The following is a 21,270-nucleotide window of genomic DNA, read 5'->3' as shown; positions in this document are numbered from 1 at the left end:
CATATTTCCATAGAAATGGCTATCGGAGGTGAACGTAGATCATCAGTAGTTACAATGTAGCAAATCATTCTCTATACATCGGAAGTGAAATGCCGCCCCGAGAGAATGCATGCTGCGCGCGCATTTACATTTTACGACGGAAGTGCACAGCAGAAACACCGAGGAAAGCGACAAGGGAGTGAAAACGAAGCGGAATTAGTCAATGAGAGAGAGAGAGGGAGGAGAGGAGAGAGTGAGAGGGGAAAGAAAAGGAGTGCGCGACACGGAGGCTGCTGGACTCTTGGGCCGAGGAGGACGTGGCGGGTCCGGCACAGGTTTTCCCTTTCAATCACAACGGCGAGCCGAAGACGTAAAAAAAAAAACAATGAACTGGGCAAACAGCAGGTAGCTGCAGCTGGAAAGCTATATTTCATGTTTTTCACCTCTTTCTGCTCGGTGATGTAAAATGTGCATGGCCCAGCGCAGGTAGCCTATCGTAATGTGATAGGTCGTCTTTTGTTATGGAAAATTCTCCCTCCAACCGGACCGGGATATCAAAGAAGCAAACGTGCGAGGCAAAAAGTTGTTGCTAGCGATGCTGCGCTTTATAGGCTACAACTTTCCTCTCGTGCTGGCTATGTGGTTCGCTGTATCAGCGACGTTAGCAATAAACAAGATGGCCACTGGCTAGCTGGCTAGATGGCATTTCGCCCCGTCTTTGTATATTATCGTACCCTCTGAGATCATAAGAACACTTTTGATTGATGTGCGGATTAACTTTCACTTCTGTAACGAAACGGAACTCTCCTTTTCTACATTCTTCAACCATGCTTCGCGTATTAATTTAAGTACGAATACAGAGGAAGAAAAATACCAGATTGGAGCTGCCAGCTAAAAGTGCATGATGCGTGGCGAACTGGCAAGCTACCTAGCTGAAAAAAAGGTAGTTCGACACATAGGTAGGCAAAGTTATGCTTGCCGAATAGCATTTCAAATTCAAAATTAGTGTTGAAATTCACAAGTTATAACAGTGATATTGATATACAATACTGGGAAATGCAATATATTGTAGAAAGCAGGCGCGTAACTTTTTTTTGGGTTACAAATAGATTTTAACTCTTTGATGTAAAATAAATCGCATGCCTGACATTTTCTGATTGAAGTGAGTGCGGTTGCCTACAACGCAGAGCTCACGGATGTGTTCCCTTGAGCTTTAGCCACTCAAATTATGAGCTTTTCGCACACAATTATGTGCCCTTTTTTTGACGGTACTTGATTTCTATAATTTTGTCACGTTATGGATGTATGTCATGCGCTTATAATAGGCTGCATGCAAAATGAGGTCATGGGTGAAAATCGGTGTATCATCTTCAGAACACAATGTGTCTGCAAGAAATAAACAGTTGCACATTATATACTCCAAGTCAGGAAATAATCTTCTACTTTTAAAACAGTGACTATACGGAGCTCACTTATCCTTCACTTTGTTTATTCACTAACGGACTGTTAGCATATGAAAGACATCAGTCATTAGTGTTAATGATGTGTAACCTCTTTGCCAATTCTAACACTACGATTGAAGTTGTGTATTAGCCCGAGTCCTTGTTTGCTTTGCAATCCCCCCCCCCCCAAAAACGAACAACACAAATATGTGTATGCCACAACAACAATAACAGGAGTAGTACTAGTAGAAGTTCTACTACTAGTGTATAGTTGTGTAGTCATGATAACAATAGTGATGATTACCTACTACCTAAAAGCATATAATAAAGTAAAAAATCAGCAAAACAGATAATATTATAAAATTATAATAATGCATTTGTTACTGCTATTATTTGTGTCATCGCCTTTATTAGGTCTTGTAGTAAAAATAATTATAGTTGGCAAATAGTTTTCAATGTAGTCACAGCAGTAGAAGTAGCAGAATTAGTGTTCATTATTAGATTGTACCAGTTCGCATTGTCTGGTGCATCAACTGTTTGTTATTTGCTGTGAAATCACACACAGGGAAAATAGCTGATTGAAGGCCTAACACCTAGTCTCTGTACGTGTGAATGCACTCAGACTTGCCCTAAAGAAGCAGATATTAATATATAAAAATAAATTTAGCTTTATGGATTGTTTAATACATTAATAAATGGCCACCAAAGGCGGTGTAGGTTGTGAAGTAAGGCCCTTCACAATTGGCAGCCATCATGGGAGCCTTACCAGCTGCAACATGAGTCACGTGCGTGACTCACTGAGTTTGCTTGTGCCCACATACGTACCAGAAGTAGGTAGGTGCACAATGACGGGCCCTGGAAATGTGTTAGAGGCCTGGAGGGTAAAAATTACGGAATTTTAACTATTTTTTTTCAGCTTTTTTCTATCTATGCACAATCCAGCAGTTGAGTGATTATTGATGTGTTTTATGAGCAGACTTTGTCTGTAATACGTTTTCCTGGGTTCACATTGCTGGCTTGGTGTTGCAGGACCTTTTAGCAGGAATCTTTTTAAACACTAAACAAGAATTTGTCTCTGTTTTTTAAATATGTACAGGTGGCTAGTTTTGGTATCATCTCCAAATTCTCTTTGATGGTATATGGTCATGAGAAGGACCGATAAACACACCTGTCATTCACACTAGCCACCCAGGATATGCACTATTTAGTTATTTACCTAGCCAGACGACCCCGCGAAAATGTAAAACCGCTTTCACAGCATGAAACAGAACAGCTGTCCTGTTGTTGTTGGTCTTTGCAAGGTATCTGAATACCTTTTAGGTAGCTAGCTTGCTAATTATAGACCAACACTCCTTACTGCTGCTTTGATACTGATGCTCATGCTGATACAATGAAGTGGTCTGAAGTGTGGAAGCACAACGATACACACTGAACTGCATGTGTGTTGCTGTGTTTTACTGAACAACTGTTAAAAAAAAAAAAATACAATGTATTTACACCTACAGTAGTGTCACTGTGAACTGATCTGTATCTCTTATGTGTTCAAATATGCAGGGTCTTTGGCGGCCAGCACTTACCCTAACCCAGGGAACAAGGCTTGGCACCTATCACAGGAAAACAGAACGTGGCTTCTTCTAGTTTTCTCAGGTGTGAGGCCACCACATCTTTGTCACTTTTTAAGCACAACCTTTGCCCCCATAAGGGAAGCCACAGCCTCCAGTGTGGACAGGACTCCGGCACCATGGCAGAGCTAGACACTGAGTGCATCCCTTTGGGGCTGAGCACGCTGGCGTCAGAGTGCGGCTCGCCACCCTTGGACCCGCTCCGACCCGAGTGCAGCACCCCTGCTCTCCACCTGCTCTCCTCCGGCTGCTCCACCCCCACCCTAAACACGCTGGCGTCTGAGATCGCAGAGCCCATGGTCATGCTGTCGTGCGTGAAGAGCGAGCCGGACCTGGAACCAATATGCACGGTGGACCTGTCGGAGATCATGCCGCTCAGCACGGCCGAGCTGGGCTCGGACCAGATCAAGATGGAGATGAGTGGGCTGGACTATATCAAGTCGGAGCACCACGGCGACCTGCACTCGTTTCACTGCACCGAGCTGGATTCCTACAAGAATCACTATGAGCCCAGCTTGGTGTTCGACTACATCACACACGTCTCTGACAGCTTGGAGTACATCAAGTCGGAGCAGCACACCGACCTGCAATGTTACTACGCAACTGAGCTGAGCGCCATCAAAACGGAGTACGAACCCAACCTCATGTCCAGCCACCTGAGGTCCGAGATCACTGGCCTTGAGTCCATCCATATGGCAGAGCTGCGGACTGAGCTTAATAAGCTACGGCCGGACGCAATCATCGATGGCATGGGAAAACTGGACTCCGACTTCTCCCCGGGGAGCCTGTACGACCTCGGGTCGGGCCAGGACACAAAGGGTTCGGCCGAGGGGAGCCAAACGGGGACCAAAGGTCACGCCGCGGGTCCCCGCAAGCCCCGTAACCTCAGCGGCGAGAGGCCGTTTTCCTGCACACAGTGCGCAAAAACCTTCAGCACTCTGGGGAACCTCAAGACCCACCAGCGCATCCACAGCGGCGAGAGGCCCTACATCTGTCCGCAGTGCGGCAAGAGCTTTGGCCAGGCAGGCAACCTGAAGCGCCACCAGCTCATTCACACGGGGCAAAAGCCCTACACATGCGCACACTGCCCCAAGGGCTTCACCAAAGCGGACGACCTCCGCTCCCACCAGAGGCTGCACACAGGCGAGAAGCCCTTTGGCTGCCTCACGTGCGGAAAGAGCTTTAGCCAGTCCAAGGAACTCAAAACTCACCAGCTAAGCCACACTGGGGAGCGTCCGTTCTGCTGCCCGCACTGTGGCAAGACCTTCGTCAAGGAGACCAGCTTCCGGAACCACCAACAGATTCACACGGGCGAGAAGCCCTACACCTGTTCCGAGTGCGGCAAATCCTTCAGCAATTCAGGAGTCCTCAAAACGCACGAGAAAATCCACTCGGGTGTGCGGCCTTTTGGCTGCACCCAGTGCGGCAAGAGCTTTGGGCGCCTGGGACATCTTAAAGCACACCAGCAGATCCACACGGGGGAGAGACCTTACGCATGCTCCCACTGTGGCAAAAACTTCAGCCAGTCAGGCCACCTCAAAGCACATGAGCAAATCCACAAACGAGACCAGTCAGACCTTAGCAGTGGCAGCAGTCTCAGTAATGATAGTAGCTAAACACCTTTTAACCTCTCAGAGTATTATTCCTATTTGTTTTTTTTTTATATAAATACTGCAGTATATATATAAATATATATGTTTCCAATATGTTTTTCATACCTTTTATGTCCTTATTTTGCATTATGTTGTTTGGGGTCCATGTTGTGACTGATTTGCTCTTATGCAAGTGTCTATGTTTCTGGGGTCAGTGGCGTCACAGGGATGTGTAGAGAGCTTTGTACCTTGTCTGAACTGTGTTGTAGTGGGTGCCATTCCGGTTTCTTTCTTCCAGTAAAATACTCACCATGTACACATTTATTGATAACATGTAATTCCTAAACCATGTACTGGAATGAGTTATTAAAAAGAAACTAATGTTAAACTTTAATGATGCCTGTTCATTTATCAGAACTATTATATATGTTTTAAAACTTTGACCACATAGACTTTACTTTACAGTAAAGCTCAAGAACAGTAACATAGCAGGTACGTTGTCATTTCGTTGATCAAATGTAAGTTAATGGTGGTGTATTGAATTCCAACTGTATAGCTTAAAAGTCACGCTGGCGTGGATGGGTTTAGAATTACTTACAGTTTGCTGGAAGGATGGGTGTATAGTTCATTACAGTTGTTTGACCCTGCGGCTGTATGGCTGTATATTGACAGCTGTTACATTTAGGGTCTGATGATGAATGTTGTTCAGAGTTAACAGGTGTTTTCCCTCATTAAATCCCTTCATCACAAGGCATATGTTATTATATTGCCACATATGTGCTACACCTTGCTAATATTATAGACCTGAGATTTGATGGTATGTCTCCAGATCCCACATCTTTCTGTGGTTTAAGTTCATTGTACTGCACCTTTTCATTAATGATAACCTGATCACACGAGATTGAAGACTGGAATAATACAGTCTAACTGAGGACCATTTGAAGCAGGGTTTATTTGTTTCGTTTTCTCACCAACTCCTCATAAATAATGAAGCAAACAAGAATGTCAATTTTAGTGGAATATTGCTTTATTGGAAGTTTTTCTGACTTGTTATCACCTGTTGCAAACTGCAGTGTTAAACCTGCCTTGTGCTCAGGTGAATCAGCAACAGGTAAGTTGTGGGTCAGGGGTTCCACTTTAGTGACGGCACCTCCTTAGGAACCAATGATGGAGGAGGAAGTGGAAGAAGACACCACCTGTCCATCAACCACCTATTCAATCACTGTCACCACTCTGGTTCGCGTGACGGTAGTGGACGAGTCTGCTTCAACTGCCGCTGACTCGATCACTGCTGACTCGATCACTGCTGACTCGATCACTGCTGACTCGATCACTGCTGACTCGATCACTTCTGACACAGTCGCTGCTGATACAGTCGCAGCTGACGCAGTCGACACTGACACAGTCGACGCGCTCCTGACAGAAAGGGATGAGAAGAGAGGCGATGTATTAACAAGAGATTATTGATCAAATTTCAACAAATGATCATGTTTCTCAATCTCCCAATTCAAGCTGGGTACTTACGAGATGTGACTGTGAGCGTATGCTCCACCGCCGAGCAGTCTACTGTATTCGGCGATCTCCAGCTCCAGCCTGGTCTTGATGTCGAGCAGGAGTGCGTATTCGTGGCTCTGGTGCTCAAGGCCTCCGCGGAGAGCGCCAAGCTGCTCCTCCAAGCTGCTCACCTGCATCTGGAAGCTGGCCAGCATGCCAGCATAGCGGGTCTGTGTCTCAGCCAGAGTGGCTTCCATTGACACTTTCTGAGACACAAACAGAGGAAGACAAGTCAGATTGTTTCATGTTGATTTGGGCAAAATTGTTCTTGTTTCAGACATCTAGGAGCTACGTCTTTGGAGTTAATATTTTTTTGTCCTTACTTATGCACAGGTAAGGACAGGTAGAGAAAGCTCTCCCAGTAATTCTAGATGTCTGAAGCAAGATCATTCCTGCTCATTTCAACAATAACTATAACAGACAGCAAAAATAGGATTGCAACATTAATATGAAATTTTGATAATAACAGTGATGGTACTGATATTTATAATGCAGATAATTATGATTGTGGAGCAGTTGGGGTTTAGGTGCCTTGCTCAAGGGCACTTCAGCCGTGTATGTTGAGGGGGGGGAAGTTAATTCAGTCCCTTCACTGTATGGCACCGTTTTCTTCTGCACTTACCATGCTGATGAGGCCTTGGAGCTCGATCTGGAGTGCCTGTGCAGTGGTCCTGATGGATGTGACTTCTGATGAAGACGTCTGGAGGGTGGCTGTGCTTGTCAGGACTTCTTTGCTGAGCGCTTCGGACTACAGACATTGAGAAGGAGATACAACAATGTTGACCTGTGACAAGTTGCTTAAGTGTATCTTTTGTGGTTGTAAATATGTATTTTTGAGTTTGAATGAAAACTGTTAATGGCCTAACCAAATTGTGCCATAACAACTTCTGTACTTATATGTATTTCTGAGTTTGAATGAAAACTGTTAATGGCCTAACCAAATTGTGCCATAACAACTTCTGTACTTATATCTGGGTATTCACTTTTTTGTTAGAGGCTTTTTCGTTGATTACTAACTATAAGACTATAAAAGTAAAACCATACATTAGTTTCTGTTTGTTCCAATGTTAGCAGCCTCTGTGGGATGGCTCATGTAGCCTACTCACCTTTGCCTGGAACCAGACCTCCAGCTCCTTTCTGTTCTTTGTAGCCACAGCCTCGTAGTGCTCACGGATGCCGGCCAGGACGATAGTGAGGTCCTCCTGAGGAGCAGCGTCCACCTCCACGTTTACTGTTCCACCGATTTGTCCCCGAAGAACCAGGAGATCCTAAGGAAGACATAATCATCAGAATCATGTTTATTGGCCAAGAATATTTTCATAAACAAGGAATTTGTTCTGGGACGATGATGATGATATGTAACGGATCATGTATAGTCTGCCTGGCAGTGTCGCAAAATAAATCCAACACCATGAACAGGACCCTGACGCGCAGTGGGGCATTCCGCAACAACAAAGACATGAATGATTAAAAAAGTGTGTAAGTCAAACATCTACAAAAATTCCTAAACAACAAAGACTACTTGGACATATGAATCAGTAAAAAAGAGAACAAACCTCCTGGTGGTTACTCTTCAGGAAGGCGACCTCCTCCTGGATGCCTGTGATCTGCATGGCCAGGTCAGATTTGGAGAGGGTGAGGTCATCCAGCACCCTCCTGAGTCCAGCGATGTCAGCCTCAACGGAGAGGCGCATGGCCTGCTCTGCCTCATATCTGAAATTGAAAAAAGCATTTAAAAAAAAAACATGTCAACAGAAAAAGTACAGGATACTGTGCTAGGATGAGTGCAAGGTACTGTGCTAGGATGAGAGTCTGGGTTGCATGTCTTTCTGCATGCGTACTCATTAATTCCAGTAGAGGGCATTGTGCACTACTTACAAACTAACCTTTCTCTTTTCTGAAGTGACTCCCTGGTGAAGCTTTTTGCTGATAACCAATTTAATGAAATACAGTTCAAAGAGTAGACAAGGGCTGAAACTTACTTGACTCTATAGTCATCGGCAGCCAGTTTGGCGTTGTCAATACCCAGCACAGCTCCTCCTTTAGCACTGATGATTGCCATAATCTTAAAGTGAAAAAACAAATCGAAAAGGATTTAGATCTTGTACAAAAGGCAGTGAAATGAGGCTATATACTAAGCCTACTTGTTATGGTTTTACAATCATGAACTGTAGAATAATTAAGTTAGTCCATACATCTAACAAAAACTATGTTAAGCCACATAAGAAGTCATATAAGAAGCCTTTAACTTTAAATAACTGAATTTCTGCTGGAGTTCAGTATCACTTACCCTGGCCTGGAGATCGCCGATGGTGACCATGAAGCCAGAGAAGTCATGGCCATAAGGGGCGATCTTAGCCTCCAGGAACTGTCTGATCTTCAGCTCCAGCTCGGCATTGGCCTTCTCCAGGGTTTGCACCTTGGCCAGGTAGGAGGCCAGACGATCGTTCAGGTTCTGCATGGTGAATTTCCCGTTGCCAATGACTGCCTCGAAAGCTCCGCCACCGGTGGCCATGCTGAAACCGCCACCTCCACCACCGCCAGCAGCGAACCCGAACCCTGCGCCACCGCCTGCTCCAAAAGCGCTGGAGAGGCGAACTCCGGATCCTCCTGCACCACCGTAGACACTACCAGCCCGCATGACACTCATGCGAGCTCCACCTCCGGACAGGGAGAGCCCAGACAAGCCCCCTGCGATGGATGATCCGGAGGACATGGACACACGGCTGGAGTAGGTTGTTGCCATTGTGAGTTGAGGCTGCTGATGCTTCTTCGAGCTGATAAGGAGTGATGAGAAGACGGACACTGAGCCTTTTTATACAAATGCAAAAGCCGTACCCTGGCATGGCTTCGAAAATATTCGTGAGATTCTGCCACAGGAGTTGCAGTATTCCCGCGGCGTTTTAGAAGTTCAGTTTGATATTGGCTGTCATGTTCAATCAGGGGCTGCCATATGCCGTGTTCACACCTGAGAAATGACTGAGCACAGTGCTCTTTTGCAGCAATGACCCGATTGAGGGTACATGCAGAAGAACAATAAATAAACATTGAACAGTGATCCATTTATGGGAAGCAGAGAACTTAAAAGCTATTTTACCTTTATTAGTTTTTGTAAGGGGGATTTCAAAGAAGATGATGCTCTGTGACCGTGTGTTATGACAGATGGATTTTAATATTAAAAGTAACATAAGATAATGAGGCACTTATTGTAAGCTAGCTAATATGGCGAATAAAATGCAATTACTTGCTTTAGCTTTGGCGTTAGAGGAGGAGGAGGGTGTTGGTGTACAGCCGTTTGGGTGCCTAATCCCTAAAAAATAGGCAGTCGCAGGGGGCATTAGAAAGGTAGGTTACTAGGGAAGGTCACGTCACGTCGCTTCACGTCATCCAGCGCTTTTCTAAAAAGTTGAGAAGATTGAACTCAAAAAGGCGTTGGCGCTGCGTTTTTAAAAAAGTGTTTAAAAGGCGTCCGCGTTTCAAGTGTTAACACGGCCATAATCGTTAAAAACCACAACTGTCTCTAGGGGAAAAGGCGTCATTAAGAATGCTGTAGGCTCCCGTTTGATCCCCTATTATCTTGTCATGTTGAATTATTTGGACATCAGGCGGTGTTTCAGTTGGGAACAGGATGTTCTAATGTCATGTTAAACGTGTTATGTTAAATGATGTTGGGAACATGATGTTATACTTTCATATAAAATGCAAAGGTCGTTAAAAATGTTGACAAAATAGCCAGGTCATAAACATTAATCATCTCTCAGTTATATTCAGACTTAGAGTAATTTCAATGCCCTGGTTCAGCTACTTCAGTAAGTTTTGACTTGTGGAATACGACAGCAAACGATTTGTTCAAACAAATACAACCACACTAAGTCAATCAAGCAGTATTCTCAAGACATGCCTACTATAAAAAAGACATAGGTTGGTTCAGCAGGGCTGATACCTAGCCCTAGACCAGGGTTGGGCAATTCGTTTTCCCAAGGGGCCACATGAGATAGTAGGACTGTTGTGGAGAGCCGGGTCAATGGACAAATTGGCTGAACTCAATTCAGCATGAAAAATGAGCATGATTTTGCAGTATTAAAGGTGTGCCCAGACGAGCAATGCACGACACACACACACGAGAGCCAGCTTGCAATGCAATAGATTAAGTATACAAATCAATAATAGTATACATTTTTATCATTTAACATTGGATTCCTAATTTACCATTGACATCCGAGGGCCAGTCAGGGACCGTCAAGGGGCCGCAAATGGCCCTTGGGCCGCACTTTCCCAGGTATGCCCTAGCCTAGATGGATCATTCTCGTCACTTACTGTGTAGAATATGATTTGATCTTTCTTTTTCTTTTTTGTTGTCAATTTGAAAATGTCTCTGAATTTATGATGATGCTATAACTCTAATGGGACTTTCAACCTGACACATTTTGTCTCTCTGTTTTAGCTGTAGTTTTATGCCCTTTAAGTTCTGAACAAATGCATAAAACAACACCTCAAAAAGAACACAAGGAACAACTGTCAGTAATTATCTTTCAGATATGTGTCATTATTTTACGTCTAGAATCATTTATTTTCTTTCAAAACGTAACTTTACTTGTTGCTGTGGAACCAGTGACTCTTTGCAAGATTAGGGCGTGATCTATTATGGCATCAGGTGCTCGTGCGTCCAATTTTATTTTCAACCTCAAACATTCTCGATTAGTGGTCACAGAAAGAAAGTTAAGTCCCTCAACATACGTATCTGTTTCAGGTCCTTGCGGATTGACATCATATTTAGGCATGCTAATATTCTAATCGATCCTTCTTTTTATTCTTATTAAAAAGGTCCCTGTACTGTTGCATTATTCAAAAGTATGCTAAAGGCAAGTCTAAATACATCCAGAAATTGTGTATCTAGGTTTACGTACTGTGAAGATTAAATACTTTTGATCAGTGGCGTAGCCAGAAAAAAAATACTAGGTGTTCCCAAGAAAATACTGGTATACTAGTATTAACTCCAAAATAATACATTAACCATGTATTTTAACAGAGAACAAATGCAACCGCTGCAAAACATAAAGGGACGCAGTGCCCAGAGATGAAGAACACATAGAAATGTGCGCATACTCATGGAGCCATACTATTATTACGCATACTATTACGCATGGTTAACAAACCCATTTAATCAGTATCTGAACAACACCGCTGCTGGGTTAAGAATGTAACGTATTTGCTGCTATATTTGCGCTGCAACTGAATTCACAGGGCAAGGCGGCGTGGCTCGGCTTTGAATGCATTAATTATCTCATCAGAGTCCAATTCCTCGGCGAGCTCCTTTTCAAACATTAGCAGTGAGATGCTATTCAGTCTGTCTGTGACCATTGTGGTTCTGATCTTCGACTTAACTCTGTTAACAACCGAGAACACACGTTCAACAGAGCAACTTGTGACTGGAAGTGTTGCCAATACACGGATTAAGCTGTTAATTATCGGAAACACATCTTTATTACAGGAATCTAACACTTCCATAATGGACGAGAATTGCAGTCCTCCGTCCATTTTCCTTTTGAGCAATTGCTCAAACACATTCAGCTCGGATGTGTCCAACGCAATGCGTCGAGCTGGTAACGTGCGTCTGGCGCAGGCATGATGGAAGCAGCGGCCTTCATTATTCCGTAGGAGTCTCGTTGGAAACGGTTGTTCAGTTCCAACTGCTGTCTGTCAATTATCATATAATTTGAAGAGAACTCTCTGTTTCATCGTGGCATATTTTTAAGCATACTATGTCGCACTCGCGAAGCTTGCGTTTACAATCGGTAGCCAGGTGACGGCATTTTTTGGGGGGGGTGTTCCAGCTATGAAACTGGGTGTTCCCGGAACCCTTTGGAACACCCGTGGCTCCGCCTATGCTTTTGATATTTCAATTGACGTAATTCTCTCTGACACTTAGGCTATCATATCAGTTAGCATATGAACTACATCAGTCATTAGTGTTAATGATGTGAACTTCTTTGCCAATTCTAACACTACGAGTTATGTGTATTAGCACGAGTCCTTGTTTGCTTTGCAATCCCCCCCCCCCCCCCCCCCCGCCCCCCCCAAAAAAACCGAACAACACAAATATGTGTATGCCACAACAACAATAACAGGAGTAGTACTAGTAGAAGTTCTACTACTAGTGTATAGTTGTAGTCATGATAACAATAGTGATGATTACCTACTACTTAAAAGCATATAATAAAGTAAAAAATCAGCAAAACAGATAATATTATAAAATTATAATAATGCATTTGTTACTGCCATTATTTGTGTCATCGCCTTTATTAGTTCTTGTAGTAAAAATAATAATAGTTGGCAAATAGTTTTCAATGTAGTCACAGCAGTAGAAGTAGCAGAATTAGTGTTCATTATGTAAGGGATAACGGCCGACGAGCTGTGCAGTTCTACGAAGTTAATGGACGCTGCGGGGCAAAGAACACCACGACGCGGAGTCCATTAACTTCGTAGAACTGCACAGCTCGGAGGCCGTTATCCCGCTTATCTCCCGTTTACAACATCCAAAAATGATTTTATTATTAGTATTATTATTATTTAGAATTTCCTTTATCTTTAGGAAATGTAATATGCATAATAACCTGATAAATGCTTGATTTGAAGCCTAGTGCTCCCGTTAGAGAAAGTAGTGCCTGGAACCGGCTGTTTTTCAAAAAACAAAACGTTACGTTGGTTGTCAATGGTAACCATTCAAGAGCATTGATATGGAACGGCGATTTAACTTTTCTACTGGGACTAGTCCAAGGTGTGCGGTTCCACGAACTTAATGTACACCCCATTAGCCAATCAGAAAACAGTATTTCGTTCCAGAGGGAGATAATAGATTGTACCAGTTCGCATTGCCTGGTGCATGGACTGTTGATTATTTGCTGTGAAATCACACACAGGGAAAATAGCTGATTGAAGTCCTAACACCTAGTCTCTGTTCGTGTGAATGCACTCAGACTTGCCCTCAAGAAGCAGATATTAATATATAAAAATAAACTTTAGCTTTATGGATTGTTTAATACATTAATAAATGGCCACCAAAGGCGGTGTAGGTTGTGAAGTGAGGCCCTTCACAATTGGCAGCCATCATGGGAGCCTTACCATCTGCAACATGAGTCACGTTCGTGACTCACTGAGTTTGCTTGTGCCCACATACGTACCAGAAGTAGGTAGGTGCACAATGACGGGCCCTGGAAATGTGTTAGAGGCCTGGAGGGTAAAAATTACGGAATTAACTATTTTTTTCATCTTTTTTCTATCTATGCACAATCCAGCAGTTGAGTGATTATTGATGTGTTTTGTGAGCAGACTTTGTCTGTAATACGTTTTCCTGGGTTCACATTGCTGGCTTGGTGTTGCAGGACCTTTTAGCAGGAATCTTTTTAAACACTAAACAAGAATTTGTCTCTGTTTTTTAAATATGTACAGGTGGCTAGTTTTGGTATCATCTTCAAATTCTCTTTGATGGTATATGGTCATGAGAAGGACCGATAAACACACCTGTCATTCACACTAGCCACCCAGGATATGCACTATTTAGTTATTTACCTAGCCAGACAACCCCGCGAAAATGTAAAACCGCTTTCACAGCATGAAACAGAACAGCTGTCCTGTTGTTGTTGGTCTTTGCAAGGTATCTGAATACCTTTTAGGTAGCTAGCTTGCTAATTATAGACCAACACTCCTAACTGCTGATTTGATACTGATGCTCATGCTGATACAATGAAGTGGTCTGAAGTGTGGAAGCACAACAATACACACTGAACTGCATGTGTGTTGCTGTGTTTTACTGAACAACTGTTAAAAAAAAAATACAATGTATTTACACCTACAGTAGTGTCACTGTGAACTGATCTGTATCTCTTATGTGTTCAAATATGCAGGGTCTTTGGCGGCCAGCACTTACCCTAACCCAGGGAACAAGGCTTGGCACCTATCACAGGAAAACAGAACGTGGCTTCTTCTAGTTTTCTCAGGTGTGAGGCCACCACATTTTTGTCACTTTTTAAGCACAACCTTTGCCCCCATAAGGGAAGCCACAGCCTCCAGTATGGACAGGACTCCGGCACCATGGCAGAGCTACACACTGAGGCTCGGACCAGATCAAGATGGAGATGAGTGGGCTGGACTATATGAAGTCGGAGCACCACGGCGACCTGCACTCGTTTCACTGCACCGAGCTGGATTCCTACAAGAATCACTATGAGCCCAGCTTGGTGTTCGACTACATCACACACGTCTCGGCCAGCTTGGACTACATCAAGTCGGAGCAGCACACCGACCTGCAATGTTACTACGCAACTGAGCTGAGCACCATCAAAACGGAGTACGAACCCAACCTCATGTCCAGCCACCTGAGGTCCGAGATCACTGGCCTTGAGTCCATCCATATGGCAGAGCTGCGGACTGAGATTAATAAGCTACGGCCGGACGCAATCATCAATGGCATGGGAAAACTGGACTCCGACTTCTCCCCCGGGGAGCCTGTACGACCTCGGGTCGGGCCAGGACACAAAGGGTTCGGCCGAGGGGACCAAAAGTCACGCCGCGGGTCCCCGCAAGCCCCGCAACCTCAGCGGCGAGAGGCCGTTTTCCTGTACACAGTGCGCAAAAACCTTCAGCACTCTGGGGAACCTCAAGACCCACCAGCGCATCCACAGCGGCGAGAGGCCCTACATCTGTCCGCAGTGCGGCAAGAGCTTCAGCCAGTCAGGCCACCTCAAAGCACATGAGCAAATCCACAAACGAGACCAGTCAGACCTTAGCAGTGGCAGCAGTCTCAGTAATGATAGTAGCTAAACACCTTTTAACCTCTCAGAGTATTATTCCTATTTGTTTTTTTTTTATATAAATACTACAGTATATATATAAATATATATGTTTCCAATATGTTTTTCATACCTTTTATGTCCTTATTTTGCATTATGTTGTTTGGGGTCCATGTTGTGACTGATTTGCTCTTATGCAAGTGTCTATGTTTCTGGGGTCAGTGGCGTCACAGGGATGTGTAGAGAGCTTTGTACCTTGTCTGAACTGTGTTGTAGTGGGTGCCATTCCGGTTTCTTTCTTCCAGTAAAATACTCACCATGTACACATTTATTGATAACATGTAATTCCTAAACCATGTACTGGAATGAGTTATTAAAAAGAAACTAATGTTAAACTTTAATGATGCCTGTTCATTTATCAGAACTATTATATATGTTTTAAAACTTTGACCACATAGACTTTACTTTACAGTAAAGCTCAAGAACAGTAACATAGCAGGTACGTTGTCATTTCGTTGATCAAATGTAAGTTCATGGTGGTGTATTGAAATGCTCTCAATACCAACCGTATAGCTTAAAAATCACACTGGCGTGGATGGGTTTACAATTACTTACAGTTTGCTGGAAGGATGGGTGTATAGTTAATTACAGTTGTTTGACCCTGCGTCTCTATGGCTGTATAGTGACAGCTGTTACATTTAGTGTCTGATGATGAATGTTGTTCAGAGTTTACAGTTGCTTTCTGTGGTTTAAGTTCATTGTACTGCACCTTTTCATTAATGATAACCTGATCACACGAGATTAAAGACTGGAATAATACCGTCTAACTGAGGACCATTTGAAGCAGGGTTTATTTGTTTCGTTTTCTCACCAACTCCTCATAAATAATGAAGCAACCAAGAATGTAAATTTTAGTGGAATATTGCTTTATTGGAAGTTTTTCTGACTTGTTATCACCTGTTGCAAACTGCAGTGTTAAACCTGCCTTGTGCTCAGGTGAATCAGCAACAGGTAAGTTGTGGGTCAGGGGTTCCACTTGAGTGACGGCACCTCCTTAGGAACCGATGATGGAGGAGGAAGTGGAAGAAGACACCACCTGTCCATCAACCAGCTCTTCAACCACTGTCACCACTCTGGTTCGCGTGACGGTCATGGACGAGTCTGCTTCAACTGCCGCTGACTCGATCACTGCTGACTCGATCACTGCTGACTCGATCACTGCTGACTCGATCACTTCTGACACAGTCGCTGCTGATACAGTCGCAGCTGACGCAGTCGACACTGACACAGTCGACGCGCTCCTGACAGAAAGGGATGAGAAGAGAGGCGATGTATTAACAAGAGATTATTGATCAAATTTCAACAAATGATCATGTTTCTCAATCTCCCAATTCAAGATGGGTACTTACGAGATGTGACTGTGAGCGTATGCTCCACCGCCGAGCAGTCTACTGTACTCTGCAATCTCCAGCTGCAGTCTGGTCTTGATGTCCAGCAGGATTGCGTATTCGTGGCTCTGGTGCTCAAGGCCTCCGCGGAGAGCGGCAAGCTGCTCCTCCAAGCTGCTCACCTGCATCTGGAAGCTGGCCAGCATGCCAGCATAGCGGGTCTGTGTCTCAGCCAGAGTGGCTTCCATGGACACTTTCTGAGACACAAACAGATGAAGACAAGTCAGATTGTCTCATGTTGATTTGGGCAAAATTGTTCTTGTTTCAGACATCTAGGAGCTACGTCTTTGGAGGTAATATTTTTTTGTCCTTACTTATGCACAGGTAAGGACGGGTAGAGAAAGCTCTCCCAGTAATTCTAGATGTCTGAAGCAAGATCATTACTGCTCATTTCAACAATAACTATAACAGACAGCAAAAATAGGATTGCAACATTAATATGAAATTTTGATAATAACAGTGATGGTACTGATATTTATAATGCAGATAATTATGATTGTGGAGCAGTTGGGGTTTAGGTGCCTTGCTCAAGGGCACTTCAGCCGTGTATGTTGAGGGGGGGGGGGGAGTTCATTCAGTCCCTTCACTGTATGGCACCGTTTTCTTCTGCACTTACCATGCTGATGAGGCCTTGGAGCTCGATCTGGAGTGCCTGTGCAGTGGTCCTGATGGATGTGACTTCTGATGAAGACGTCTGGAGGGTGGCTGTGCTTGTCAGAACTTCTTTGCTGAGCGCTTCGGACTACAGACATTGAGAAGAAGATACAACAATGTTGACCTGTGACAAGTTGCTTAAGTGTATCTTTTGTGGTTGTAAATATGTATTTTTGAGTTTGAATGAAAACTGTTAATGGCCTAACCAAATTGTGCCGTAACAACTTCTGTACTTATATGTATTTTTGAGTTAGAATGAAAACTGTTAATGGCCTAACCAAATTGTGCCATAACAACTTCTGTACTTATATCTGGGTATTCACTTTTTTGTTAGAGGCTTTTTCGTTGATTACTAACTATAAGACTATAAAAGTAAAACCATACATTAGTTTCTGTTTGTTCCAATGTTAGCAGCCTCTGTGGGATGGCTCATGTAGCCTACTCACCTTTGCCTGGAACCAGACCTCCAGCTCCTTTCTGTTCTTTGTAGCCACAGCCTCGTAGTGCTCACGGATGCCTGCCAGGACGATAGTGAGGTCCTCCTGAGGAGCAGCCTCCACCTCCACGTTTACTGTTCCACCGATTTGTCCCCGAAGAACCAGGAGATCCTAAGGAAGACATAATCATCAGAATCATGTTTATTGGCCAGGTACATTTTCATAAACAAGGAATGTGTTCTGGGACGATGATGATGATCATGTATTAGTCGGCCTGTCAGTATCGCAAAATAAATCCAACAAGAAGAACAGGACCCTGAAGCGCAGTGGGGCATTCCGCAACAACAAAGACTACTGAGACATGAATGATTAAAAAAGTCAAACATCTACAAAAAATACTCAACAACAAAGACTACTTGGACATATGAATCAGTAAAAAAGAGAACAAACCTCCTGGTGGTTCTTCTTCAGGAAGGCGACCTCCTCCTGGATGCCTGTGATCTGCATGGCCAGGTCGGATTTGGAGAGGGTGAGGTCATCCAGCACCCTCCTGAGTCCAGCGATGTCAGCCTCAACGGAGAGGCGCATGGCCAGCTCTGCCTCATATCTGAAATTGAAAAAAGCATTTAAAATAAACATGTCAACAGAAAAAGTACAGGATACTGTGCTAGGATGAGAGTCTGGGTTGCTGTGTTTCGGCATGCGTACTCATTCATTCCAGTAGAGGGCATTGTGCACTACTTTCTAACTAACCTTCCTCTTTTCTGAAGGGCCTCGCTGGTGAAGCTTTTTGCTGATAACCAATTCAATGAAATACAGTTCAAAGAGTAGACAAGGGCTGAAACTTACTTGATTCTGAAGTCATCGGCAGCCAGTTTGGCGTTGTCAATTCCCAGCACAGCTCCTCCTTTAACACTGATGATGGCCATAATCTTAATGTAAAAAAAAAAAAAAAGTTTAGATCCTGTACACTTTATAATAATAATTAATTTTATTTTTAAAGCACTTTTCATTCAAAGGAATCTCAGAGTGCCACTTGTCATGGTTCTATAATCACATGAACTGTAGATTAATTAAATGAGTCCATACATCTCACAACAACGTTAAGCCACATTAGAAGTCATCTTTAACTTTAAATAACTGGATTTCTGCTGGACGCCTAGCATCACTTACCCTGGCCTGGAGATCGCCGATGGTGACCATGAAGCCAGAGAAGTCATGGCCAGCAGGGGCGATCTTAGCCTCCAGGAACCTCTTGATCTTCAGCTCCAGCTCGGCGTTAGCCGTCTCCAGGGTTTGCACCTTGGCCAGGTAGGAGGCCAGACGGTCGTTCAGGTTCTGCATGGTGAATTTCCCGCTGGCAATGACTGCCTCGGAAGCTCCGCCACCAGCGGCCAGGCTGAAACCACCACCTCCACCACCGCCAGCAGCGAACCCAAACCCTGCGCCACCGCCTGCTCCAAAAGCGCTGGAGATGCGAACTCCGGATCCTCCTGCACCACCGTAGACGCTACCAGCCCGCATGACGCTCATGCGAGCTCCACCTCCGGACAGGTAGAGCCCAGACAAGCCCCCTGCGATGGATGATCCGGAGGACATGGACACACGACTGGAGTAGGTTGTTGCCATTGTGAGTTGAGGCTGCTGATGCTTCTTCGAGCTGATAAGGAGTGATGAGAAGACGGACACTGAGCCTTTTTATACAAATGCAAAAGCCGTAGTGTACCCTGGCATGGCTTCTAAAATATTCGTGATATTCTGCCTCAGGAGTTGCAGTATTCCCGTGGGCGTTTTTTAAAGTTCAGTTTGCTGTTTGCTGTCATGTTCACTCAGGGGTTGCCATAGGCCGTGTTCACACCTGACTTATTTTAGAAAAAAAGCGCTGCCTTCAGCGCCTTTTGAGCGCTTCAGCGCGATCATTCTGAAACCTCAACAACGGGAATCATACATTCTAGCTATAGGCCTACATTATTACCCGTTGGTGATTGAAGGAGGGTGTTGGTGAACAGAAACAGCTGCCTTCAGCGCCTTTTGAGCGCTTCAGCGCGATCATTCTGAAACCTCAACAACGGGAATCATACATTCTAGCTATACATTATTACCCGTTGGTGATTGACTAATTCATCATCCTTATCATTCTTTATTCAGGGGGAAATGACTGAGCACAGGGCTCTTTTGCAGCAATGCCCCGATTGAGGGTACATACTACCGAAGAACAATACATAAACATTGAACAGTGTTCCATTTATGGGAAGCAGAGAACTTAAAAGCTGTTTTACCTATTAGTTTTTGTAGGGAGAATAGTGACATAAGATAATTAGGCACTTATTGTAAGCTAGCTAATATGGCGAATACAATGCAATTACTTGCTTTAGCTTTTGCGTTTGAGGAGAAGGAGGGTGTTGGTGAACAGCCAAGGCGCCGTTTATGGGTGCCTGAAATCCTCCTCAATAGGGAGTCGCAGGGGGCATTAGTAACTAAAGGCCGAATTATGCTCTGTTTTAGACGTAACGCCTAAGCACGTAATTTACACAAGGAACTTGTTTTAGACAAGTTTTGATTTAAGGTTCGTTTTAGACGCAGAGCGTGTTGCAAGGCTTGTGTTGCGTGTTGCAAAGCAAATTGACGCCAGAACTGTAGATTTATTTTGAGTTAAGTAAGCCTATTTATTGCAGCAGGACAAAGGAAAAAAACTTACCGGAGCATGAAAGTGTAGTGGGCGAAAGGCTTGATGTTATGAATACATGTGTTACACAAAATACAAATGTTGGCAATTCAGTACCAGTGGCGAAAAAGACATGACGCAAAAGTTCGTTTATTGACATCTTTTAATGACTGCGACAGGCTTTAAAACGATGTGTTTATGAGTTACATTATTTAAGATGAGGTGGTAAACGGTGAGAGAATCTCATCATGTTGTCAATGCTTGTAACTACAATGGTGCTGGCCATCAGTTAAGCCCACGTTAATGTTAACTTTTGTATATGAGCAGACCGGGCTCATTCTATCAAAATCGCGGGTGCAATTGATTGATTCACGTCAATATGAACTCAATGAATGATACCACCATGACTCACAAGTGGTGGAAAATGAATATGAAAGTATTTGTTCGTGAATTAGCACATTTTCTCCTAACAATCGCGGGTGGGAATGGGATATTCTCTAAGGTAACGGCAGGTTACTGTTAACTTTTGTATATGAGCAGACCGGGCTCATTCTATCAATCTCGCTGGTGCAATTGATTATTCACGTCAATATGAACTCAATGAAAGATATCACCATGACTCACAAGTGGCGGAAAATGAATATGAAAGTACCTATTTGTTCGTGAATGACCACATTCTCTCCAAACAATCGCGGGTGAGAATGGGATATTCTCTCCATAAATTCGCGGTAATTTAAGCATTCTATAAGTGTTTAAAGAGGATTTGTAAAGGAGTTCATGTCTTTGGACCTCTTCTGTTATGTTTGTTCCTAATCCATAAGAAAAGGCTTGTGAGACGGTCTGCAGGGTATTCATGATTTTAAAAAATGTCTGGGTCTAAAAAAGGCTGTAGTATGCTATTAACCCGGAAACGTGAGACTCTGTGAAAGGTTGTGGTAGCCGGCCAATCACAGCCTTTGCGAGCTGTGTAGGGCCGTAGTGTTTTAGTCGCATAGTCAGGAATTTTGGGCGACGCACTTAAGCACGTAAGGGGGGATATTTTACCCCGCAAGGGGGGGTTATGTATCTTACGTGCTTACGCGTTACGT

At 43.9% G+C, this 21,270-nt stretch overlaps 2 protein-coding genes across 2 annotated transcripts; one reads left to right on the top strand and one right to left on the bottom strand.

The window, feature by feature from the left end:
- Window positions 1-245: 245 nt before the first annotated feature.
- On the top strand, window positions 246-4,934 carry LOC308379198 (uncharacterized protein). The gene is made up of 2 exons (XM_080856256.1): window positions 246-384; window positions 2,976-4,934. Exon 2 carries the CDS (start codon window positions 3,163-3,165, stop codon window positions 4,657-4,659), a length of 1,497 nt encoding a protein of 498 aa, XP_080712382.1. The 5' UTR covers window positions 246-384; window positions 2,976-3,162; the 3' UTR covers window positions 4,660-4,934.
- A 912-nt stretch (window positions 4,935-5,846) lies between these two features.
- Window positions 5,847-19,146, bottom strand: LOC308379197 (uncharacterized protein; the record flags this gene model as incomplete). Its single annotated transcript, XM_080856255.1, has 15 exons — window positions 5,847-6,051; window positions 6,160-6,395; window positions 6,812-6,937; window positions 7,296-7,457; window positions 7,746-7,902; window positions 8,172-8,254; window positions 8,480-8,966; window positions 14,782-14,804; window positions 16,075-16,279; window positions 16,388-16,623; window positions 17,043-17,168; window positions 17,527-17,688; window positions 17,968-18,124; window positions 18,367-18,449; window positions 18,691-19,146. The coding sequence occupies 15 exons, from the start codon at window positions 19,144-19,146 to the stop codon at window positions 5,847-5,849; spliced, it is 2,904 nt and encodes a 967-aa protein (XP_080712381.1).
- Between the last annotated feature and the right edge of the window lie 2,124 nt (window positions 19,147-21,270).

The sequence above is a fragment of the Sprattus sprattus genome (genome assembly GCF_963457725.1).
Source record: "Sprattus sprattus genome assembly, chromosome: 18".
NCBI lineage: Eukaryota > Metazoa > Chordata > Actinopteri > Clupeiformes > Clupeidae > Sprattus > Sprattus sprattus.
The sequence above is the reverse complement of the archived record's forward strand: the minus strand, read 5'-3'. Positions and strand labels throughout refer to the sequence as shown.

What these genes read in the sequence shown, in the direction of transcription:
- LOC308379198 (XM_080856256.1), top strand. Translation starts at nt 3,163, where the DNA reads ATGGCAGAGCTAGACACTGAGTGCATCCCTTTGGGGCTGAGCACGCTG.